At 42.7% G+C, this 24,737-nt stretch overlaps 1 protein-coding gene across 5 annotated transcripts in view; it reads left to right on the top strand.

Moving 5' to 3' along the window:
- TCP11L2 (t-complex 11 like 2) overlaps positions 1–24,737 on the top strand; it is a 40,204-nt gene that overhangs the window by 14,228 nt on the left and 1,239 nt on the right. For 3 of the 5 annotated variants that reach the window (XM_036454842.2, XM_036454841.2, XM_036454843.2), the window contains 7 exons: positions 1,893–2,013; positions 3,007–3,230; positions 5,009–5,145; positions 15,013–15,200; positions 15,409–15,590; positions 18,003–18,175; positions 23,344–24,620. In XM_036454842.2, coding sequence (XP_036310735.1) covers positions 1,893–2,013; positions 3,007–3,230; positions 5,009–5,145; positions 15,013–15,200; positions 15,409–15,590; positions 18,003–18,175; positions 23,344–23,588 — 1,270 coding nt within the window. In that variant the 3' untranslated portion in view covers positions 23,589–24,620. Of the gene's footprint in view, positions 1–1,892; positions 2,014–3,006; positions 3,231–5,008; positions 5,146–14,867; positions 15,201–15,408; positions 15,591–18,002; positions 18,176–23,343; positions 24,621–24,737 lie in introns of those variants that run through there. The other 2 variants (XM_045587560.1, XM_036454844.2) reach the window with 2 other exon arrangements.

Raw genomic sequence — 24,737 nt, 5'->3', positions numbered from 1 at the left:
TGGGGGAACGCTTACCACACTTTGGGAAACACTGGCATGACATCCCCTTGTTAAAGTCTGTAGCTCCCTCTACTCCCCATTGTTAAGATATAATATTATGTTCGATGCCTGTCTTTCTCTCTGGACCCAAAGCACCATTAATGGAGTTACTATGTCTATATTGTTTGCTCTATCCCTATTACCTAGCAGAGTACCTGGCATATAATACATGTACAAGAAATATATGCAGATCAACTTATTAAAAAATGTTATTTACATTGTTAAAGATAAAGAAATGCGGTTGAGTTGCCAAAGTGCTATACAGAGACTACCCAGAAGCCTCTGGATGAGGAAATCACAGCTGCACAGGCTCCCCTCACGGCAAGCCACCTTCAGTTACGGACACACTCTTATCTCCTCTCTCACCCTCTCTGGCTTCAGTGGTGGGGCCAACGAGGAGAAAGGCTTGTGGCAATGACTACAGCTAAATCATCTTTAGAGGCCAAGTTGGCTCATGGGTAATGGCACTGAGCCTTCAACCTCACAGCGCCATTTATAAACCCAGAGGCATTCTCTCTAACACTTAAGCCAACTTATAATAATGTATTCCATTCAGAATTTTGTTTGTTTGTTTTAAAATAGGACAGTAGTAAACAAGTTTTTAAAATATAAAATGTGGATCATAGTCTTCCTGCTCCTGGGGATGTTGTTCTTAATAATTCTTTTTTTTTTTTTTAACTATATTGATTTTTTATAGAGAGGGAAGGGAGAGGGATAGAAAGTTAGAAACATCAATGAAAGAGAAATATCGATCAGCTGCCTCCTGCACACCTCCCACTGGGGATGTGCCCACAACCAAGGTATATGACCGGAATCAAACCCGGGACCCTTGAGTCAAACCGACGCTCTATCCACTGAGCCAAACCTAGTAATTCTTAATATTGTTTAAGATAACTGGCCAAAGTAGGTGTGTCCGATTGGTTTTCTATGGTACCTGCACTTCAGCATGATTGTTTATACCAGCTCTGGGTGAGGGGTGCAGAGACTGGTAAGTAATTCCAGGGCAGGGAAATGTGTGCTGTTGTAAAGCAGTGTCGTTCAGGAGGGATGTGCGCTTTAGTGTGCACCTGTTTTAGGGCATTGACATAAGGGTGAAGCAAGGCGGCCATTTATTCTATTGTGAGCTTTTCCTAGGAAGCTCCTATTTCAGCAGTTTGGGCTGGCTAACTTTAAATGGGGCATGGAAGCTGGAATTGGCAGGCTTTCAAATATATGTCTCCTTGGGGCCAATCTGTTCTGTTCTGTGCCACGAAATCTCAGCTGTTAAGGAAAGAGCAACCTTGCCATTTCATCCCAAAAATCTAGAACAAGTCTAAGAATCTGTGTAAAAGAATAGCTAGGTAAATTCTGACATCTCCTTAGATGAGAATTTTATGAACATACTGAATGCTATAAGGAAGCATTTTAAAAGTTTAGGAGAGCCCTGACCGGTTTGGCTCAGTGGATAAAGCATCGTCCTGCGGACTCAAGGGACCCAAATTCGATTCCGGTCAAGAGCATGTACCTTGGTTGCGGGCATATCCCCAGTAGGGGGTGTGCAAGAGGCAGGTGATAGATGTTTCTAACTCTGTCCCTCTCCCTTCCTCTCTATAAAAAAATAAATAAAATATATTTTTAAAAAGTTTAGGAGAAACATGACAGAATATTCAATGAAACAAATACATAGTATTGTACATCCTAGGTGCTCTATATTAAAACAATAAATGGAAATAAAAAATGGAAATAGTGGGATGATGGCCAATTTTTATTGTCTGTTTTTCTCCATTTTCTAAGATTTCTACCATGAATATATTCCTTTTATAAACAGGGAAAACAATGCTCGTTTTAAAAAATAGTCCATTTCATTTCTTTAGCTTGGCCAGCCGAGTGAAGCGCATAGTCCACCAGGCCTACTGGGATGTCTTGGAGTCGGAACTGAATGCTGACCCTCCTGAGTATGACCACGCCATCAAACTGTTTGAAGAAATCAGAGAGGCAGGTGGACATTGTCTGTATTAATTAGTAATTGTTCCCTCCTCCCCCCAAGACTATTTTCACGTACTTCAAAGAGTATTAGAGACTCTTTTTGAAAAACTAAGCAAGTTCAGTCACTGGGAGGGATTTTCCTGCACCTCCTAGAGTAGGGTGGAGGCTGGGAAAATAGGGCAGTAGAGAGAACTCGGGGTGATGCTTAGCGCACAGAATAGTGGTTAAGACCACAGACTTAGGTAGTCCTGGTTTGGTGACGGCCTCTTCCTCTTTATGTCTTACTTCCTGGGTACGTACAAGGTAGTTGTAAGGACTAAATAAAGTGACAGTTACAGTTTTAGCCAACATGAACCAGACACTTGCTCTGTGCCAAGCAGTAGACTGTCCATTTATCCTTACCATAACACTGTGAGGTAGTTACACCTGTCATTTCATGTTAAGAAACCAAGTTCCAGCACTTACCCAGGGACACACAGCTTTGAGGGATGGAAACCGAGGCACTTTGGCTCATAGGGCTCTGCCCATGTGCTATGTGTATAAGTACCATGACTGCTATGTACTGAATATATTGTACTAATGGAGCCCATGGGAGGATTCCATTTGCTCTTCTTTAATGGATTCTTTTGGAGCCACGATCTGCAACTTGTTCTTTCTTTGCACAGATTATCTATAACTCTTTGGAAGTTATTTCAGCAACATTGCTTCCTTACTAGTTTCTTTCATTCTGAGAGAATCAGTAATTTCCCATGAAAAGCAGAGGCAGGGAAGCTGAGGGTATGCGGGGGAGAAGTAGAGACTTTAATTCAGAAGCTAGATCTTTCTTTTTAGGGTTGAGATACCGGAGTGCTCTGATCTACCACCCAGTTCCTATAAACTTCTGTGGCATCCAGGGCATTAAAATAGAAGGTGGCAGCTTGGTCATCTAGACATCGAGATAAAAAGTGGCAACCTTTGCTCATGTAATGCTGCTGCTAATTTTTCTTTCCTTTCCCCTTGTAGATTCTTCTCTCCTTTCTGATTCCTGGTAGTGGAAACCGGCTTCGCAACCAGATCTGTGAAGTTTTGGACACGGATCTCATTAGGCAGCAGGCTGAGCATGGCGCTGTTGACATCCAAGGCCTGGCCAACTATATCATCAGCACAATGGGCAAGCTGTGCGCTCCCGTGCGAGATGACGATATCAGAAAGCTAAAGGCCACTGGCAACATCGTGGAGCTGCTGAGGTTAGCACTTGTGCTGTTTGCCTTTTCTTAGAGTACCTCTGAGAGGACATGTGGGGATTGAGGGACACAGAGTCATAATTGGCCTCTCGGGACTCCTTGGCCGTAGGAAAACAAACAAGCATTTAAGTCAGTCACTTGCTGTGTCCATAGAGTTTTCAGGTAGAATGATCTCACAGGCTTGTTAGTTGGCATGTGCTGGGCATCAGCGATGCAGTGATGAAAAAGACAGAGACAGTCCCTGACCCCAGGGAGTTTACAGACAAGTGGGGAGATAGACCTTGAATAAGGAATGCAATTGTGATAAGTGTTGTGGAAGGGGAAGTAGAGGGTTCATAGAGACTCCAGCAGGGGGACCTAGTCAAGGATCTAGAAAGGTCTCTTTATTAGGGTAATGCTAGCTGTCGTAACACATAACCATGAATTCTCAATGACTTAACCAATATTGTTTCTCCTTCATGTCACAATCCAGGCCAGGGTTTTTTTGGTCAGGAAACTTTCCACATGCCATTCAGTGACTCAGGTTCCTTCTTGCATTGGCTCCACCTTTCAGAGTCCTTTACTGGAAAACGGGGAGGAGATCATGGGGAAAGTATACCCAATGTTCAACCACCTCAGCCCACAGTGACACCTTCTAGTACGGACTGACTAGTATCATGGTCCCACCTAGATTAAAGGAGGCCTGAGAAATGTGGTTGCCATCTAGGAACGCATTTCCTAGCCACAAATCCACACTGTGGATCCAACCATCTCTGCCACAGCTTCCCAAAGGAAGTGAGAATCTAATCTGCAAAGCCAGACTAGATTCTCACTTCCTTTGTGAGCCCAGAGGAATGAGGAGTCTGCATCACTTTTTGTGATTGAGGGGAACTTCTCTTTGTGTGTGTGTGAATATGGCCATGTTGATATGTAAGTTTTAGGTTGTAGTATTGGAAAGGTAGAAGAAGGGAAAGTGCATGTAGCAGGTAACTTACTTTATGAACTTGGGTGATAAGCTCTCAAAGTCACTTTCCCCACCTGTAAAATGGGTTTTATGTATCCTTGGAGTTGTGCTCAGCTCTGGCAAATTGCAATTCTTCAAATGTAGGATCTTCATTTCTAGTTGTCTTATCACGTGTAATAGCAAATCTGTGGTGTTCACCTGGGTCATTTATTGAGCACCCACTGGGTGCCACTGTCCCCTACATTTTACTTTCATTATCTCATTGACTCTTCACAACATGCCTTTAAGGTTGACCTTGTCCTGTCCTTTCAAAGGTGAGGAAACAGGCTCAAAGAGATTAACCTGGGCCTGGCATAGAGCTGGATTTGAGCACCAGGCTGCCCAACTCTAAAAGGAACGATTTTCCCCTCTATACCTCATTCCCCCATCCTTTACTTTCTTTTTTTCTCTCAATCCCTTAGGAATAAAAACCATATACATTATGTTTAGACTCCTTAACATTTCAGGGGCTTTCACGTGAAAATTGCTTCTTGAACCCTTTTTGTCTCATTGTTAAGACTCATTGTATACAATTCTTAGCGTCTTTCTGTTAGTTGAAGACTGGATGCAATGGCTCAGCTGGAAGTATATTTGCTAAAGCAAGTACTCTTTGAGAGCTGTTGAAAATACATTTGGAATGTATTCTATAAAAAATGACTTTGCCAAATGGCAATTGGACTTTAAAAACCATTTTGGGGATGTTTATTTTTTTTCCAGACTGGATAATAGGTAAAAGTTAATGAATTTTGGATTAATTTCTTAATCACATCGCTAAATATTTTAACTCTAAAATTTTTAGGCAAATATTCCATGTCCTGGACCTCATGAATATGGATATGGCCAATTTTCTCATTAGGAGTTTTAGACCACATTTTCAGCGCCAATTGGTGGATTATGAGAGAACCAAGTTCCAGGAAATTTTAGAAGAAACTCCAAGTAAGTACAAGATATTGTATGTTTATATTGAAATTAAGTGAAAATATGATATTTTATTTTTTACATCTTAAGAAATGTCACTAAATAATTTTGGCCTTTCTGTTCAACTTTTTTTTTTTTTTACTTTTAAATTTAACATCACAAATATATAGCTGTGTATATATTCCCAGGAACTGTGCCAGCACTATTCATTTCTTGATGCATGGAAAACAATATTTATTCAGCACCTGCTGTATCCCAGACACTGCTTAGATGCTGTGGGCATTGCAGTGAACAAAACAATAAAGCTGTGACCGCAAGGAGCAGATATTCTAGTAGGCAAACTTATATTATCAGCTGTGTTAAGTGCTATGAAGAAAAATAAAATAAAAGGGCAGACAGGAATGGTGCAGGAATGAAAGTGGGGAGTGTTTGTTGTTGTTTTTTTAGATGAAGTGGACTGGGAAGGTCTCTCTCTCACAAGTAGCATTTCAACAGAGTTTGCAAAGGAATGAGTAAGGGGATGTATAGACGTGAAGGAAGAATATTCCAGCCAGAAGTAGCTGCAAACACAAAGGTCTTGAAGCAGAAATGTGTTTGTGACGTTGGACAAACATAGGTAGGCAGCGTGGCTGGCATAGAGTAGGCAAGGAGAGAGTGGCTGGAGATGAGGCCAAGAGGTAGACAGGTCACATTGAGCCTTATTAGGAAATGAGAGGAATTTAGATTTCATGCCAAGAGTGATGGGAAGTCCTTGGAGAATTTTGAGCAGAGAAACAACATCTAATTTTCATTTTTAAAGAATACTCTGGCTCTTGGGTAAAGAAGCTATCTAATAATAGGATAATATGCAAATTGGTTGGGGTGCTGTCATGAAGTGGCCAATCAGCAGGCTGTGTCCCCGTCCCCTTGCGACAGCCCGGGAGTCCAGAGAGGCCCCTCCCCTGCGGGCCCAAATGGGGGTCCACAGGTGCATGGAGGTCTGCAGGCCTCTGCCGAGGCCTGACCTGGGAATCTACAGGCCTCTCCCTGCTCCAGCCTACCTCTGGGGCAATCAATTGAGGAGCCCCGGAATGGTGGGCAGGGCCTACCTCTTTGGGGCAATGGATCGTGGGGCTCCCACACTGTGACAGGGCATAGGCCATGCTGAGGGACCCCCTGAGTGCATGAGTTTCATGCACTAGGCCACAAATAGATTCCATGGAGCAAAGAGGGAAGCCAGGGTACCATTTATGTGGTATTGCAGTTGCTCAGGCAAGAAATGATGGTGGCCTGGTCAGGTGGTAGTGGTGGAAGTAGTAAGAAGAAGTAATATTCTGGATGTATTTTGGAATGGAGTAACAAAATTTCCTGAAAGTTGGATGAGGGGAAAAAGAGAGGAGTTGAGGATGACTCTAAGGTCACACCTGAGCACCTGGGTGAACAGTGATACCTGTTAGTGAGATGGGGGAGATAAAGGGAAAGAAGATTGGGGGAGGCTATGGAATCACGTTTAGTTTTAGATAATATGATCACTAAGATCTTGTTGGACATCAACGTGAAGATGTCAAGTGGGCTTTTAGATATGAGCCTAGAGTATTGGAGAATGGGAATATATATTTGGGAACCTGCATATTTATGGTAGATGAAGCCACGGAACTAGATAACATGTATAAAAGCTTACCACATTCTAAGCTCTTTTCCTGTGAAACTAATTTAATCTTCACAGTAACTTTGGGAAATCACTCCTCATTTTATGGATGAAGAAACTGAGGCACAGGGAGGTTAAATCACTTGCTTCCATCATACAGCTTGTATGTTATAGAGCTGGGACTCGCCTAGGCAGTCTGGCTCCACGGTCCATGCTCTTATCCACAGTATTACACTGGGTGTGATGACCTAGGAAATGAGTGTAGATACAGAAGCGGTCTGACCTAGGACTCTAGAGCATTTGGAGCTGAAGAGAAGGATCTAGCAATTGAAACTGTGCAGGAGTAATCAGAATTAAAGAATACCAGTAGAGACTGGTGTCCCGTAAGACACGTGAAGAAAGTGTTCAGAAGAGAAAGAAGTTAGCAGCTGTGATAAGTGTTGTTAAGTAGTCAAGAAAGATGAGAGCCACAGCTTGACCACTGGATATGACTACATGAGGATCCTTGGTACCTTATAACATTGATGGGAGCAGTCAGTGAACTAGTGGGCCTTAAAACTGGTCAAGAAAGAATGGGAGTCAACGAGGTATTACCTCATTGAACCCACACAATTACTCAGGGAGGTAGATACTGTTATACCCTCATTTCACAGGCGAGGAACTAATACTTCACAGCTGGAAAGAGACGGGCTAACTGGTTCTCTCATTGGCAAACCCTTGACACCATTCTCTGGACTTTTATTCTCCACAATCTAAGGCTGAGTTAGGGCATCCACCCACCTCATTCCACCCCTTGTGGACTGAGCTTTTCTGTCAAGATAGTCAATATGATAGCATGTACACAAAGCCAGGCAGGAGCCACTTGTAAACGTCCAGGAAAGAGGGCATGAGTCACGGAGGATCCCAGGAGGAACAGTCGATGAGCTGGGCACTTCTGCGTAGCAACAAGGAGACTCAGGTGGGCCATGAGCTACGCCCTATTGGTAGTCATTCAGGGATTTTGGTTAAGCTCTGTAGGGCCGAGCAGGATCCATGGGAGGGAAGTAGCAGCCAGCCAGTTTTGACTTTAGTAACAGCTAGAACTGTTTTAATATTGGAATGGGTGGCTCTTTTATAATAGTAGTCTATATTAGCTATGTTTTATTTGAGCACTTATTAAGTACCAAGTCCTTATACTACATTTGCCAAACACTACATTTTTAACCCATTCAAGCTCATAATAGCTGGTACTATTATCACCCACTGTTTACAAAGTAAGAAATTGAGGTTAAGGTGCTTAACTCTAGGTGACTGCTAGTAAATGGTAAAGCCTGGATAACCCAGTTATGTTTCTGCCCCAGAACACTGCCTCTCTCCCAGCACGGTATTGAATGTCTTTGGGGGCCTATCAGAGGGAGCTGTGGCATTAGGGAGTATATAAGACTAGATGACTTCTCAAGATCCTTCTACATCAAAAAGGCTATGACTTCAGGGCTATGTTGTTTTAGTTTCAAAGTGAGAGAAGGATTGAGGGAACTAGAACCCCACAAAGAACCTGAATCTGAATCTGAGCAATAGTTTGTTCTTAGCAGTGCTTTCCTGAGACTTCATGGTTGATTTTGTTTGTGTGCCTGTGTATGTGTGTATGTACACATATGTACAAATGTCTCATATTTTGAATAAAAATAGCTTGGAATTTTGAGCAAATTCCTTAATATAGGGTTAAATTACGGTTTTGTTCATCTTAAATGATTTACTTCTCTACTTAAAACCTAGGCTTAGTGACCTGTAATTCACTTGCACCTTTCACATTGACTTGGATATTTTCAGGGATTTAAGAATAGAATAAATCCTGCTGTGCATATAGGTCATTATTGCCCAGGCTCCAGATATGTTCCCAGACAAGTCAAGAGTCCAGGAGCGGAGTGTATGTCGGGTGTTAATTATATGCTTAAGTGACTGCCAAAAGTCGGCCACTGTGCCCTGGTATCAAAATAAGAGCCTCACAGTATCACACAGAAAGATAAAAGTGTTGGATTTTTGTGTGTACATGATTTTTATGAAATAATTATTGGAAAATTCATATAGAGAAGTACTAAGTTTCTGAATTGACTCCAAAAATTTTTTTATTTCACTGACAGAGAGATTTTATATGTACATATCTGCCTTACTTAAAAATATATCCACAAGATTTCATTTATATGAGGAATCTAAGAAAAAGTAAAGTAAAAGAGCAAACTAAACAGAAACAAACTCATAGATACAAAGAACATTCTGAAATCAATACAAATATATAAATATATATATTTTAAATATATTTTATTGATTTTTAACAGAGAGGAAGAGAGAGGGATAGAGAGTTAGAAACATCGACGAGAGAGAATCATTGATCAGCTGCCTCTTGCACACCCCCTACTGGGGATGTGCCTGCAACCAAGGTACATGCCCTTGACCGGAATCGAACCCGGGACCTTTCAGTCCCCAGGCCGACGCTCTATCCACTGAGCCAAACCGGTCCCGGCACAAATATTTTTTTAAAGAGGGGAAGGACTTCGAAGTATAAATTGGGCTCTTGTCAGTTGGTTGGGGCATTGTCCCATACACCAAAAGGTTGTGCATTTAATTCCTGGTCAGGGCACATACCTAGGTTTTGGGTTTGTTCCCTGGTCAGGGTGCATACAAGAGTCAACTGAGAATTCTCTTCTCTCTCTCTCTCTCTCTCTTTCTCTTTCTCTCTCTCTCTCTCTCAATCTCTCCTTTCCTCTCTAAAATCAATAAAAACATATCCTCAGGTGAGGATTAAAAAAGAGAAGTACAAATTGGCAGTTACAAGTAGTCATGGGCATGTAAAGTATAGCATAGGGAATATAGCTAATAGTATTGTAATAACTACCACATGGGGCAAAAGGAGGTTTACAGTTATTCCTATGGAAAATAATATAATGATTAAAAGTAATAATATAAAGAATGAACTGTGTTTCATGTACTCACAACTGTAATCTTACTTTTGCCTCACCTTATATGTATGGTGTCAGATGGGTACTAAATTTAATGGGATGATCACATCATAAGTTATATAAATATCTAATCACTACATTGTAAAAGTAGTTCATATGTGATTTTATTTTTATAAGACTGTAGACAAAGTGAATTGATGTGACAGAAAACATATCAGTCTGTTTGGGGGTAGTGAGGGGAGATGGGAGGGAGGGAGAACTGGTGATTAGAAAGACCACTGGGAATCTTTTTGGGGTGATGCATATGTTCATTATCTTAACTGTGGTCATAGTTTGATACATATATCAAAGCATAAAATTGTGCACTTTAAATATGTGCAGTTTATTGTATGTCAATTATGTATGTATTGTATGTAAAAATATTTAAAATAAAAAAAAGAATGGGATAGGATAAAAATGAAATAAAATACACCCAAGAAGGCCTTTGGCAATGATTGGGTGATGTATTAAGCATCAAGAAGATAATCAGATTAGATCCAAAAACTAAATTACCTGTGGAAAGAGTAATAAATTACCCCTGAGGGGGCCTTACCACAGGTAATTTTTAAGATACTCAGAAAGAAAAAGGTTTTACTTATTTAGATATTTTACATTTGATAAAATGTTCTCATGAACTTCAAGTGCTTTTTAAAAAATTGTATGAGAAATATATTTTTAAAATACATTATTATACTGCATTATGGTTGTATTTGCCTGGTATACAGGACATTCAGGATATATTTATTTTTAAAATGAGCAAAGGGATGCTTAGCTATGACCTGCCCAAAGCTAGAGTCACACAGCAAATAAATAGTGGCGCTAGGACTGGAAGCCAGGTCTCCCATAGCCAAGCCAAGATTAAACCAAGCTGTTGCTTTGGCAACTTGATTATTCAGTTTTGTGTTAGATCAGCTGGGCTTTATTGCAAGCAGCAGAAACCAGCTTTGGCTGTATTAACAAAAAAGGAAGTGAATGGAAGGATGGAGGCTAAAGCTAAAATACCTACCCTGTCCAGTGGGTGTGGCTCAGTGGTTGAGCATCGACTTATGAACCAGGAGGTCATAGTTACATTCTTAGTTGGGGCACATGCCTGGGTTGCAGGCTCAATCCCCAGTGTGGGGCATGCAAGAGGCAGCTGACCAATAATTTCCTCTCATTATTTACATTTCTACTAGAGGCCTGGTGCACAAAATTCATGCACTGAGCGGGGGTGTCCTTCAGCCTGGCCTGCATCCTCTTGCAGTCTGGGACCCCTCTGGGGAAGTCCACCTGCTGGCTGTGGCTGGATGGCCTTCTGCTGCTGTACAGCCTGCTGATTGAGCTTCAGCAGCTGCTGCACATGCACGGGCTGGGCCACCATGGTCTGTCCTGCAAACACCATCAAGTGGGGGAGTCAAGCATAGACACAAGCTCACCCTGAGTTCCCTGTGCTTCCCTGAGTTACTGAGTTGTTCAGACTGACTACCTTCTACAGAGAATGGCACTGGGATCAGGCCTAAACCAGCAGTCGGACATCCCCTGAGGGATGTATTATAGCAGTGTGCCAAGCAGCAGGCGGCCAGGGAGGAGCTCGAATCAGGGTTGAGGGCCATGCTGCTTGCTCTCATCCTGGCCACTGGTCCTGCTGCTACCACTCAGTAGTGCTGCCATGGAGTTGGGAGAGGCTCCCACTGTGGCAGCTGCATTCGCCAGCTGAGAGCTCGGCTTCTGGCTGAGCGGTGCTCCCCCTGTGGGAGTGCACTGACCACCAGGGTGCAGCTGCTGTGTTGAGTGTCTGCCTCCTGATGGTCAGTGTGCATCATAGCAACCAGTCATTCTGCCGTTAACGGTCACTTAGACTTTTAGATATCTATTTCACTCTCCCTTCCACTCTGAAATCAATAAAAATTAAATAAATAAATAAATAGATAGATAGATAGATAGATAGATAGATAGATAGATAAATACCTACCCTGAGCAAGGCCAGAAACCAGGAGAGTGTCAGGAATCTGGGTTGGAAAAAAAACTCAAAGGAAGACTCCTGGGCTCCATAGACAGGATGGTTTATGTGTAGTTCACAAACAGGTCATCCTTGAAAGCTGTAGTCACCATTCAGAGTCTAGGTAAAAGTCTGATGGGTATCTAGCTCAGTCCAACTGCTGGTGAAGGGCCTCTCAATTCATAATCACAAAAGAAAGCATGGAGCAAGAGACAATGGTTTCTCAAAGAAAATGATTACCAAAAGAAGTGAGATGAGGTGTTGCTAGGCATGAAAGAGCAAATATCATGGTAAGTGCTCTTAGGCCTCCACTGCTCCTGGAAAATTCTCAGGTAAACTCACCTATAAAGCCATTGCCTGCTCTTGTGTTTCTGTCTCTGAGTAGACTAGGTGCTTCTTGAGTTCAGGGACTGTATTGACTCACCTCTGATTCTCCAGCACCGGTGCCATGCCTGGCGTGTAAAGGTGCTCAGTTACCATTGGTTAAATGAGTGGATAGAGAGGCTTTTATTATTGTCCACATGGAAGACCTAGGTATAAATGCCTCATAGAGCTGACCTTGCTTTTAGAGCCTCATACAGCGTTCAGGCTACTAGCTTATGAAGTGAAGACTCAGCCGATCCCTTAGGAAAAACCTGATGTTTTACTCTGAACTCGTGTTCTTTGTGCTTTACTAGTTGTACTCAATTCTGGCTACATAATAGGATCACTCGGGGTGTTTGAATAGAGATGCCCGCGCCCCATCTCAGATTGATTAAATCAGAATCTCCAGGAGCTGTGCCCAGGATCATTTTTTTCTCTTTGTAAAGCTCCCCAGATGATTCTAAAATCAGCAAGGATTGAGAATCACTATGCTACACTCTTGCTTTTGTTTAAACTAACTAAATGGCCTTTTAAACGTGTCAGCTGTAAATGATTACGCTCGCAATATAAATGCTTATTGAGGCCACATTGTAATTATATCCATGATGATTTCTGCACACACTCTCTGTTGGATATCTTTTAAATAAAAGACCGCAAGTACTTTGCATCATTATAAACAGAAATAGAAAAAACAAGAACAACCTTTGCCAACTGAGGAGAAACAAAATTGTGAAATTCTGGGGGTGGTGTTCTCTTAGTGTGGCAAGCAGAGCTGCTGATAAATTACCCCTATTTAAGTGCTGAGTCTGAGGAAGAATTTCAGGGTGACTATTCTTTAGTTTGTTCTCTGGATTATTATTATTTTTTAATCTGCACTTGTTCTCAGGCTGTATTTTTAAGCAATTGCCATCTGATGAATTCTACTAAATACATCTATATTATAAAGAGGCAATATGCAAATTAGGCCGGGACTCCCACAGGCGTCCTCAAACTTTTTAAAGTGGGGGCCAGATCACGGACCCTCAGAGAGCTGGAGGGCCGGACTATATGAACTACTAATTCCTACTGTAACACCTCGGCTGCGCTCACTGCCCAAAAAACCTGGCGGGCCGGATCAGACTCCTCTGCGGGCCGCATGTGGCCCGCGGGCCGTAGTTTGAAGACGCCTGCAACGGGTCACGACCAGACAGGAGGGAGGAAGTTGCGTGTGCAGGTGAGGCCCAGGGCGGAGACAGAGACAGAGACAGAGAAAGGGGCATGTCTGCCTGAGCCTGCACAGTGGCTTGGGTGGCCGGGGGACACTGCAAGTCAGGTGTGGGTCCCAGCCCCCTGCAGGGTGGCTCATCGCACGCTGGGCTCTAGTAGTTTTATAAGAAATGAGGATGTGAAGAAAAGGAAACCCTCCTGCACTGCTGGTGGGAATGCAGTCTGTGCAACCACTGTGGAGAACAGTAAGGAATTTCCTCAAAAAATAAAAAATGGAACTCCCATTTGACCCAGTGATCCCACTTCTAGAAATATATCCTCAGAAATCAGAAATACTCATCAGAAAGAAAATATGCACTCCTATGAACATAGGAGTTCAATTTATAGTAGCTAAGATTTGGAAGCAGCTCAAGTACCCATCAGCAGATGAGTGGGTAAAAAAGCTGTGGTACAGCTACAATGAAATACTACACAGCTGTAAAAAAAGAAAGAACTACAATTCGCAACAGCATGGATGGACCTGGAGAGTATTGTGCTAAGCCACGTGTGTCAAACACAAGGCCCGCGGGCCAAATCCGTCCCGCCAGGCCTTGCAATGTGGCCCACACCGCGCTGTCATCACTGCACTCCGCTGCGTTTCCATCACAATGACAGTTTATGACTGTTCAGTAAACCATTCGGCCCGCGATTTAGGCTGGATTTTAGATTTTGGCCCCTTCTCTGATTGAGTTCGACACCCCTATTAAGCGAACTAAGCCAGTCAGAGAAAGATTTAAGTATCTCCTGATTTCACTCATATATGGAATCTAATGAACAGAATAAACTGATGAATTTCAGAGGGAAGGGAGGTGGGGTGGGAGCGAAGTGATTAACAGGGGAACTTATATACATATATGCATAACCCATGAACATAGAGAATATAGTGGTTAAGGCCTGGGAGGGGCTAGGACAGGGTGGAAGGGGTCAATTGAAAAAAACAAGCAAATGAAGGGGACATCTATAATACTTTCAACAGTAAACATTAATGTGTGTGTGTGTGTGTGTGTGTGAGAGAGAGAGAGAGAGAGAGAGAGAGAGAGAGAGAGAGAGGGGTAGTATATAAAAAGCAACTTGATTCCAGTGGGAAACCTTAGGACTGGGTGGAAGTAAAATAAAGTGTACACAGCAGCATGCATATGCACTTTGGGAAAGACAGCTCTAATCAGACACTGAGAGGTGTTCAGGACCCTAACACGTTTAATAACCAATGCTTTTATTTAAAACACCTTCTCTGCACAAAACGCAAGGTCATGTGTGAGCTGGTAAGTCTGCTCATCCAGTGCCATGTGCTACCACTCTCTTTCCCTTAATTCTTTATGAACCAGCAGTAACAGATTTGCTTGTAGCATCCACATGTGCCATATTCTCTCACTTTTTCGGGTTTTGTATGGACCATTCTCCTGGCATGGGGTGACAGCCCTTTCCTCTGTCTGCTGTGTGTCTTCCAGTGTCACTGCTCTTTCTCTCAGTCTCTGCTCTGGACATCCTCTGCTCCCTCCATTCCCGCTGTGCCTTCTCGTCTTTATATTCTGCTGTGATTATTGGTGTGCAGGTCTGTCTCCCCTCTGGAATGTAAGCTCCTTGAGGGCCATAACTCTCTTCATCCGTGCCAGCACCTAACAAGCATCTGTCTGAAGAATGCACAAATGCAGCGGTCCATCCGCTGTAGGACAAATGTGTGGCCTTTTCACTTGTAGGTGCTCTGGATAAAACTACCAAGTGGATAAAAGAATCCATAAATGAAGAATTGCTTTCTGTTTCTGAGACTGGTTTAACTCCTGGGGCCGGAACCAGCTCCAAGCCACACCTGAGCCCTACACTGGTGCTAAATAACAGTTATTTGAAACTGTTGCAGTGGGATTACCAGAAAAAAGAATTTCCAGAGGTGAGTGATTTTTTTTCTTCCCTCAAGTTTACCATTATTTTCATTCCATTATAACTATGAATCAGCTAATCTGTCTGTGTTGTCAGGTGGTTTAATGACTTCACTGAAATCAGATAAAAATGGGAGTGTGGATGTAATATTGCTTATTTTACACTTTCATGGTATTGAACTTCCCTTTCTACTTTTCCATTTTAAATAAATATGCTAGACACTGATCACGGATGAAGCACGTCTTCAGGAACTGACAGAAAAGCTGAATCAGTTGAAAATTATTGCCTGCCTGTCCCTCATTACCAACAATATGTTGGGTGCTATCACAGAAGGCCTCCCTGAGCTGGCAGACCGGTTAAAGAGGGTCTCGGCTGTTCTGCTCGAAGGCATGAATAAAGAGTAAGTTCCACGTGTTTTCCTCTGTTCCCCTTGTGTTAGGCTCTGCATGCATTTCAGAGAACATGAGTAACCTTGGATGTTTGGATGTGACATTCAGAACTGCGCTTTAGAGAAGCTTATCTCATACCTTTTTCTAGAATTTCTTTTTAAAAAAAATATTTTTATTGATTTCAGAGAGGAAGGGAGAGGGAGAGAGAGAGAAATATCAATGGTGAGAGAGAATCACTGATTGGCTGCCTCCTACACACCCCCTGTTAGGGATCGAGCCCGCAACCCGGGCATTATGCCCTGGCCGGGAACTGTGACCTCCTGATTTAGAGGTCAATGCTCAATCACTGAGCCACGCCTGCAAGGCTAGAATTTCTTTTAATATCTCTGGAGAATTAGGTGTCCTTTCATCGGAAGGGAGAGGTCTTTTCCATGACAAGTGCCAGGGTGAGTGTAATATTTCCACTGAGGATGGGTGTGTGCAAAAGCCCTTCTTTGATGGTGCTGTGGAGAAAAAACACACACACAAAAAATCCCACAAACAAAAGCCAGAAATCCAACTAGCTCAGTCTTCAGGATGCCCCATCAAAGAGGCTTTCCAATTAAGTAGTTCTGACACCAGCATTTTTCTGTAATGAAATGTTTGCCAACTTTACTGATCCCACAAGCTATGAAGTCTTCAGAAGTAGTGACCTCTCTGTCCTTTAGAGATGTTACACCAGTTCACTGAAGGTTTTGTTTTGTGAAATTCATTTCCCAGAATCATACCTTCATTGAATACTAGAATCCCATTGAGATTTCACAATTAGGTCATCCTGCTGCGAATCTTGTCCAAGTCAGAAAACTGCTAATCTTAGTCAGTGGCCACCTTTCCATGGGTCCTGTATGGGTTAAGCGCCTCCTGCTGGTTGCTTCCCCTTTAAGGTGTTTTCAGGGACACGGACTCTCTTCCTGTCATTGGAGGGAGATGCACCTATTTCCATATTCCTGCGCATTACTCAAAGGGCACATAAATTACCTGAGAAAATCCTAGAATATTAAGGCCAAAAGGATCCTGAGTGGTTACAAAATCCAACGTTCTCATTTTGAACAGAAGCCCAAGGTTTTGCGTTGGGCTGCACAGCAAGAAAAGGGCAAAGCAAGGTCCGAGCCCTGGTCCGACTGGCTGCCTCCTGCACACCCCCTACTGAGGATCTAGCCTGCACCTTGGACATGTCCCCTGACTGGGAATCAAACTGTGACCTCCTGGTTCATGGGTCAACACTCAACCACATTGGCCAGGCTCGTATTGTTAATGATGGCAATAATGATAAAGTCTTTTTTTTTCCTTCTTCTTATTATTATTAAGCATTTACTATGTGCCTGACAGTTTGCCAAGAACTAATAAAATGTCATAGCAAGTTTAGCGTTAGAGTCAGGATTTGAACCCAGGTCTGTGTGACACCACAGCTTATGCTATAACCATATTACATTGCCTCCTATCATCCTTTAATTCCTATTGTGAACAGCATTATTTTAAAGATCCTTTCTGGTTAGTGAGATGCAGTTTTCAGTCATTATTCCCCAATAGTGTAGACCCAACAAATGCACTTTCTAGCTACCTTTTTCCTTACCTATTAAATAACCAACTGCTAATTACTTTGTACAGTTTTCTGAACTCTGTATTATTGATCAGTTGCTTGAAAGTAGCAATGACAAGGAGCTTCTTATCTTGGGTCATGATAGGTCAAGAGTTTTAGGTAATTTGCCTTTTATGGAATTGACCACTAAATATCTTCATTTCTTGTTTTGATTGATGTTACAGCTCAGGCATAGCTAAAGGAATTGATTTTACCTCATTTTCCAAGCTTAAAAAAAATTATGAATGAAATCCACTCAGACCAAAGATTTATTTTAAGAATTGGTGTTTTCTTTCCTTTTCTACTAGCTCTCTGGATAAAAATGGGATTATTTTCAGGGACCACATTTTTCTGCCTGTGCTTTCCCATATAAACACTATGTAGAGAATTAAGTGGTTTTAAGCATGTAAAATCTTAACTACAAAGTGTTGGTGATTGGGAGGAGTTACTATAGTCTGAGTTTATTCTAATAGAGATAACTGTTGTTTGTATAAGAAAAAAATGGGTAAATGTTTAAAATAAGTTGGTATATTTTATTTTCATTGATTTCAGAGAGGAAGGGAGAGGTAGAAACAACAATAATGAGAAAGAATTATTGTTCGGCTGCCTCCTGCATGTCCCACACAGTGGATCTTGCCCATAACCTGGGCATGTGCCCTAATAGGGAATATAACTGTGGTCTCCTAGTTCATAGCTCAACTACTGAGTAACGCCGGCCCGGCATGTTGGTATATTTTAAAAAACAACAACAATAAACTGGGGGAGAAAAATTGTTTCTGATGGGGTTTTGTTTTCTGTTTTGTAGGACCTTTAACTTGAAGGAAGTCCTGAATTCTGTTGGTGTTCAGACTTGTGCTGAGGTTAACAAGACCCTGGTGGAGAGAGGCCTACCCACTTTAAATGCAGAGGTTCAAGCTAATCTTATAGGTCAATTTTCAAGCATTGAAAAGGAGGACAATCCTATCCGGTCTTTGATTGGTGGGTCCTCATATTTTTATCATTTTCTTCTTCAGTTCCAATTTGCTTTAACTTGCTGGTTTTGACTAATGTTAACTGTCAGTCAACATTTGGTTTTAAACAATCTACCTGCTCCTTTTGGAGAATAAATATTGAAAATATGATGTCAGTCAACATTTGGTTTTAAACAATCTACCTGCTCCTTTTGGAGAATAAATATTGAAAATATGAAGATAGTATTAATATCTTAAAAGGTTTGGGACTTGCTGATTTTATGTATATATGTAGTGGAGGAAGGGATGTTTCAGAGCCTTCTATCTTACTATGCAGACAGTAGATTTTTACAAGGAAAAATAACTAAATGCTGCCAAGTAATGTTAAAATCTAGATCCATATGAAAGTAGACATCAGTAGTACGTGAGCTAGCCTCAGCCAACCAAAGCCCCTTTCTTGGTCAGGCATAAGGAGACAAAGAAGGAGAACACTATGGAACCGAGAGGCATAATGGGCGGGCTTTTATTGTACTTGCTTGCTAAGAACATGAATATCTGGATGTCAAGCTGTGTTGGTAAGATGGGAAAGTGGAGGATGTATCAAGTAGGACATTTTCTGTTGCTTGTAACTAAGAATCTAGCTGAAGCAAAAAGAGAATGTATTTTCTCACGTAACTGAAAAGACGAGAGGTAGGGCTGTCTGCAGGTGCAGCTTAACCAGAGCTCAAACTGTGTCCCCAGCACTGGTTTCCCAATTTCCAGCCCTCGGCACTGCCTTCCTCGGGGCTGGCTGCCTCACGGGTCGTCTCTTCCCACACAGTGAGACAGCTTCAGCTCAAGCCTATATCTTCTCGTGTTTATTTCTATTTTATTTATTTATTTATTTTTGTTAATTCTTACCCAAGGATATCTTTGCCATTGCTTTTTAGAGAAAGTGGAAGATGGAAAGTTGGGGGCAGGGGAGAAGAGATGGAGAGGGAGAAAAACATCGGTGGGAGAGAGATATATCAATTGGTTGCCTTCTACACCTTCCCTCCCATCTGGGGCCTGGTATGGAACCTGCAACCCAGGTACATGCCCTTGACTGGGAATCGAACCTGCAACCCTTTGGTGCAGGGGCTGACAACCCTTTGGTACTGAGCCACACCAGCCAGGACTCTTCCCCTGTTTAAAACAAGGAGCTGGCTTCCCTGGCAGCTCATTGGCTCCAGTTGGCCTGATTGTGGGTCATGTCCCGTTCTTGAGTCTTGGTGGCCAGAGGGGAAGGAACTTAGGGTCCAAGACACATGTTCACCATGGAGCCAGGGTGAGTCACTTTTGCTATAACACCTGGTCTAGGAATAGGGGACAGGTGGTTTTCCCGAAACAAAATCGAGTGCTGTGGTCAAAAGAAGAGGGAGCAGGTGATGGGACAAAGCAAGTGTCTAATATCAAGAGTGAGAAATAAAGACTAGAAGGAAGAAGGGAGTGTAGCATAGAACACAACTACATTCTGGGACTAATCTGCACGTTTTTTAAGTACAGCATTGACTTCCCTAAGAATACAGATACTTGTTATTATTTATTTGAGGCTCTCAAATAGTTTCTCTCATTCTTATCCCTGGAGACATGGAATGCTCGGGATCTAGGCCATACAGGCCACTTAAAAGCTTGAGGCCTCAGCCCTCCACAGAAGAGAGCAGTCTGGTGTGCAGCACCGCAGGCTGCTGCAGGGGGCAGTTGGTCACAGTAACAAGCACAGCATGACCACAGCCTGTGGCTGAGCCCTCTGCTGCATAACCTTCACTGGTGACAGCCCGTTATCTCTAGCTGAAGAGCTGATACCTGGGAGATGGTCTTCCTCAGAGGAAGAGGGGCAGACACTGAAGTCTCTGCCACGTGTCGCTTGTCCCCCACAGGTGTGCAGGCCTCAGGATGGGGTGCACGTTTGTACACTGCTGTATCCTCGTCCAATGCCGCGCCCATAGATGACACTTAATAAATATTATGGAAAGGGCGAAGGCAGAGGAGACTTGGTGGTTAAGCGACTCTCCCCCAAGGTCACATAACTAGCCGGTTGCAGAGTAGGGAGTCTTGCTGAGCCTGTGAAACGCCAGAGCTCATGCTCTTTACTGCTCTGGTTGGAGCCGGAGCCCTGCTGCTTGTTGGCAAGGTGGCCGGAGCATCCAAGTGTCCTCTGTGCCCTTGCTTCATGTAAGGGAGGTGCTCACAATTCCATAAGAGAAGAGGAAGCTGGTAAAGCAACTTTTTTCCACCTCTCCCCCCAGGCCAACTTTCCTGTTCTTTTAAAAATTTAAGCGTTTTTTAAACCTCATTCAAAGTATTGTTGCCTAGCAACTTGAATGACTCACTTGAGCCACTCTCTTGCGACTCTAGAAGCCAAGAGCACGCCTTTGGCAGGGAGTCGGTTTGGCTGCTTCTAACTGGACAAATGCTTCTGTCATTTTAGTCTTGGCCTAAAAACTGACTCATCCACTGTGGAGACAGAGCCACTTCTCAGCATAGTAACAGTTTTGAAAGAGTTTTATCTTTTAAGCAATCTTGAGGGAAACTGTTTGGACCATATCTGTGATGACAGTAGACCTGGGCTCTGGAGAGTCAGGCAACCAGTCTAACAGGATATTAGTACACGATTGATTCTTCATGTCCTGCCTACGGAGGAGTTAGGAGAAATGCAGCCTTAGAGGACATAAAAGGGCTTGACCAGCATTAGCCATGGTTCTCCTTCCCTGTGCACAGAACCCACTGTGGTCTGCCTTCTTTTGTTCCTAGTTGGTGTGCTGTTTATTTACAAGGCAATTGCAACTCCTACTGTGTTCTTAGACTTTTAAAAAGATAATTAGAAAAGCTGTCTTTCAAGCTAATGTTTAAAAAATGCATACCAAAAACCAGATATATGTTATTTGAGGCTTATCTACTGTGTATTATTTGCATGGGCTGTGCATACATGAGTAATTTCTTCTTGTGACAAATTATGGGAAAGGCTCAAGTTACCTTTGACTGCCTTTTCCAGCCCCCTTTCCTCCCTGACTCCCTCTTTTTTCAGTTTGGCATTGATCTTTATAGACCCTTTTTATTCCATTCTTTCTTAAATTCAGTCAGCATTTGTGACATGCCTGCCACATGCTAGACTAGGGTATCCTATAAAATAAAAGCCCAGGTGGTGTCACGCCCTCACGCAACATCATCACAAGGTGGCTGCCACAAGGTTCTGCACAGCGGAGGCAGAACCCAGCAGCTGCCCCACATAGTGAAGCTTAGGGGTCCCACGGCTCTGAACAGCACAGAGGAGGCCAGTCCCAGCATCTCCGCCACCTCATGCAGAGGAGGTGCATCCTGGTAGAGGCAGCGCTCATTGCAAGGGAAGGCAGTTGTGGGCAATCAGGCCAGCAGGGGAGCAGTTAGGGGGTGATCAGGCTGGCAGGGGAAGGCAGTTAGGAGGTGATCAGACTGGCAAGGGAGCAGTTAGGAATCAATCAGGCCTGCAGAAGAGCGGTTAGGGGGCAATCAGGCAGGCAAGCGGTTAGGAGCCAGCAGTCCCGGATTGTGAGAAGGATCCCAGATTGGAGAGGGTGTAGGCCAGGCTGAGGGACACCTCTCCCATGCAAAAATTTCATGCACCGGGCCTGAAGTAAAGATAAAGAGTAGCCCTCACCCTCAGCTCACCTAAGCAGAGAGAGACACACACATTCTCGGATAACAATAATATGGTATGATAGTCTGTCAGATGTTAGGGAAAGCCACAGAAGGAAATAACTTGAGGCCTGGCACCGAAGGATGCTTTTGACTTGGGGCGGAGATGAGATGAAATGGAAGAACATTCCAGTAAGAGGAAGCAATTCTGGCTAAGACATGGACATGGGCTATTGGGAACTTTGAGTTCTAGGACAGATCTGACTAGAATGTATGCCTTTTGGGAGAAGCATTCAGAGTTAGGAATTTCATTAATACCAGTTGTCTGCATTTGATGGCATTTATTCTCTTTAGCGCGCCTTCTTTGTGAGATTTCTGTTTCCAAGGCCAAAGAAAGGCCTGGGAGCAGCATGAGCTGTGGCAGGTCTGGTTTGTCCAGTACTTCTACAGCCCCTTGTACCTATGCACTTGCTTGCTTTTGTGAAGTAGTCTCATATGTAGGTCGTTGAAGCAGTGGGACACAAAGGGTGAAGAAGATGGCAAATTGGAGTGCCCGTTGGGGTGACACTTCTTCAGTGCCTTTAGATCGCTGGGCACGTGTTGGGTGAACATACGATTTTTTTGTCCAAACCAGGACACTTTTGAGAGTGCTCTTTTTAATTATGCCAAGACAGCAGGTGGAAACTTCAGCGGCTCTGGGAAAACCTGGATGTGTGGTCACCCTTGCCCTGTGGTAATTGGGCCCCCAAATTAACCAGATCTCTAGATTTTTCAAGAGGAACCAGAAATTTGGATTTCTATATGAATTCCTCTACCTTAAGTGATTTATTTTTTAAAAGCCCTATGTGGACCAAACTGGCAGTGCCAGTTTATAAAGTCTGTTTCAGTGTACATAACTAAAGTGACAAGCATTAAATAATTGAGTTTTTGTAAAATATTCCCTGCCTTACCCCAGAAGTGTGCTGCATTTTAATCAGTTAGCTATTGCCACACAAGTCACCCTCAGACTCCATAACTTAATCAAAAAAGTAAATATGTAGTATTGCTCACCAGTCTTTGGGGCAATGGGGTGGTTCTTTTGGTTTTGCTAGACTCACACATGCATCCATGGTCAGCTGTGGCTTGGACAGGTAGCCCTGCTGATGTTGGCTGGGCTCTCTCAAGTGTTTGAGAGTTGGTTGGCTATAGGCTGATCTAGAATGGCCTCACATAGAAGCACTGGTCTTTCATCAGGCCCAGGCTTGTTCACCTGGTAGGTAGAGAAAGCAGATGTGAACCTTGCCTCTTCAGGACTCTGCGTAGAACTAACCTACCAGCACTTATGCTGTGTTCTGTATTGACCAAAGGAATTCATAAGGCCAGCTACAATTCAAAACCTGAGGTGAACAGACTTCAACCTATAATGGGAAGAGTTGCAAAGCTACCTTGTAAAGGGCATGGATATAAGGAGGGTAAAGAATTGGGAATATTATTATAGCCCACCTACCGTAATTACTATTCTCATGTTTTAAAAAGTATGTGCTTTAGTAACGGGACAGATAAAGGTATCTTCTTTTCTCCCAGATAAACGAATCCAGCTATACTTGAAGAGCCTCCTTGGTCTCCCGAGCCCTCAGAAATGCCTGCCTCCCATGCCCGGAGGCCTTGCTGTCATTCAGCAGGAGTTGGAAGTGCTAGGTTGTCAATACGCTAACATTGTGAATCTCAACAAACAAGTGTATGGACCATTTTATGCAAATATACTCCGAAAGCTGCTCTTTGGTGAGGAAGCCACTGGGAAGACAGATGCTTCATCTTCTGCTAACTAAAGAGTAACTGGCGCCGGACAAGAGATGGGAAACACGGGCTTCAGTACGGAGTCGGTTTCCATCAGAGGCTTTGCGGACGCGGCACATTCTCAGTCCTGTTGGCGGTGCAGTGTTAGCCCAATCCTGTGTAACCCAGTAACGCTAGAATGGCAGAAGACACGCACCTCATACACACCCTACTCATGCATCATTTTCAAGTTCAAAAGAGAGTTTTTTCATGATCAGAAAGCAATTTGTCATTAATTATATTACCCACCTAATACTTGTGTTTTCTTAAACATTTATATCTGGCTTATTCATTCAACCTTTAAGGAGTTGTATTTCCTCATTTGTCACTATCAAACCTAATGATTTTAATATTGGTACAACTTAAAAGGTTGAAAGTTGTGATAATAACCCAGGGGATTGATGTTCTGAATACATGATGTAAAGTAAGCATAATTGTATTTGAAATGTACAATGAAAAAACAATAAATCAAAAAAGACTTACAAGGAAATTTTATTAATGTGTAATAGAAACTTACATAGTAAGTCCTAAAATTCCTCAACTGTGCCAGTTCACATTTTTATAATACCAATTGTCAGTATTTGTGTAGAATTTAAATTTATTAAATATATTTTAAAGCTATATGCAAATTTTAAATAAAACCTCCATTGTTCATTTAGTGAAATTAGAAGCTAATCCCTTCTAAGATTTTATTCTGGAGGTTGGTTTATTCTTGAAATGTATCCTGCTCTCTGAGAGAAACAATTTTTGCACAAATCTCTTAGTGAATGTCTTTGCATTTCTCAGGCCATTGGTAAGGTTTGTATAAGATTTTAATATTTTTACATAAGGCAGGAATGGTTTGATTTGGTTTACCTATAAGAAGAAGGGATGTTTAACAAGAAAAAGAAATGCCAGGAGATTCCCATTCTCAGTGAAGTTCACGAAAGAGGAGTTCAACTTTGGATTTTTTAAGCACATAACTCCCTAGCAAATGCCTTCTGTGCTAATTAGATACATACCCTGCTATGACTTAGGACTCAGGCGTCTTCAAACTTTTTAAAGTGGGGGCCAGATCACGGTCCCTCAGAGAGCTGGAGGGCCGGACTATATGAACTACTAATTCCTACTGTAACACCTCGGCTGCGCTCACTGCCCAAAAA

Source organism: Pipistrellus kuhlii, unplaced genomic scaffold (assembly GCF_014108245.1).
Source record: "Pipistrellus kuhlii isolate mPipKuh1 unplaced genomic scaffold, mPipKuh1.p scaffold_m20_p_3, whole genome shotgun sequence".
NCBI lineage: Eukaryota > Metazoa > Chordata > Mammalia > Chiroptera > Vespertilionidae > Pipistrellus > Pipistrellus kuhlii.
The sequence above is the reverse complement of the archived record's forward strand: the minus strand, read 5'-3'. Positions and strand labels throughout refer to the sequence as shown.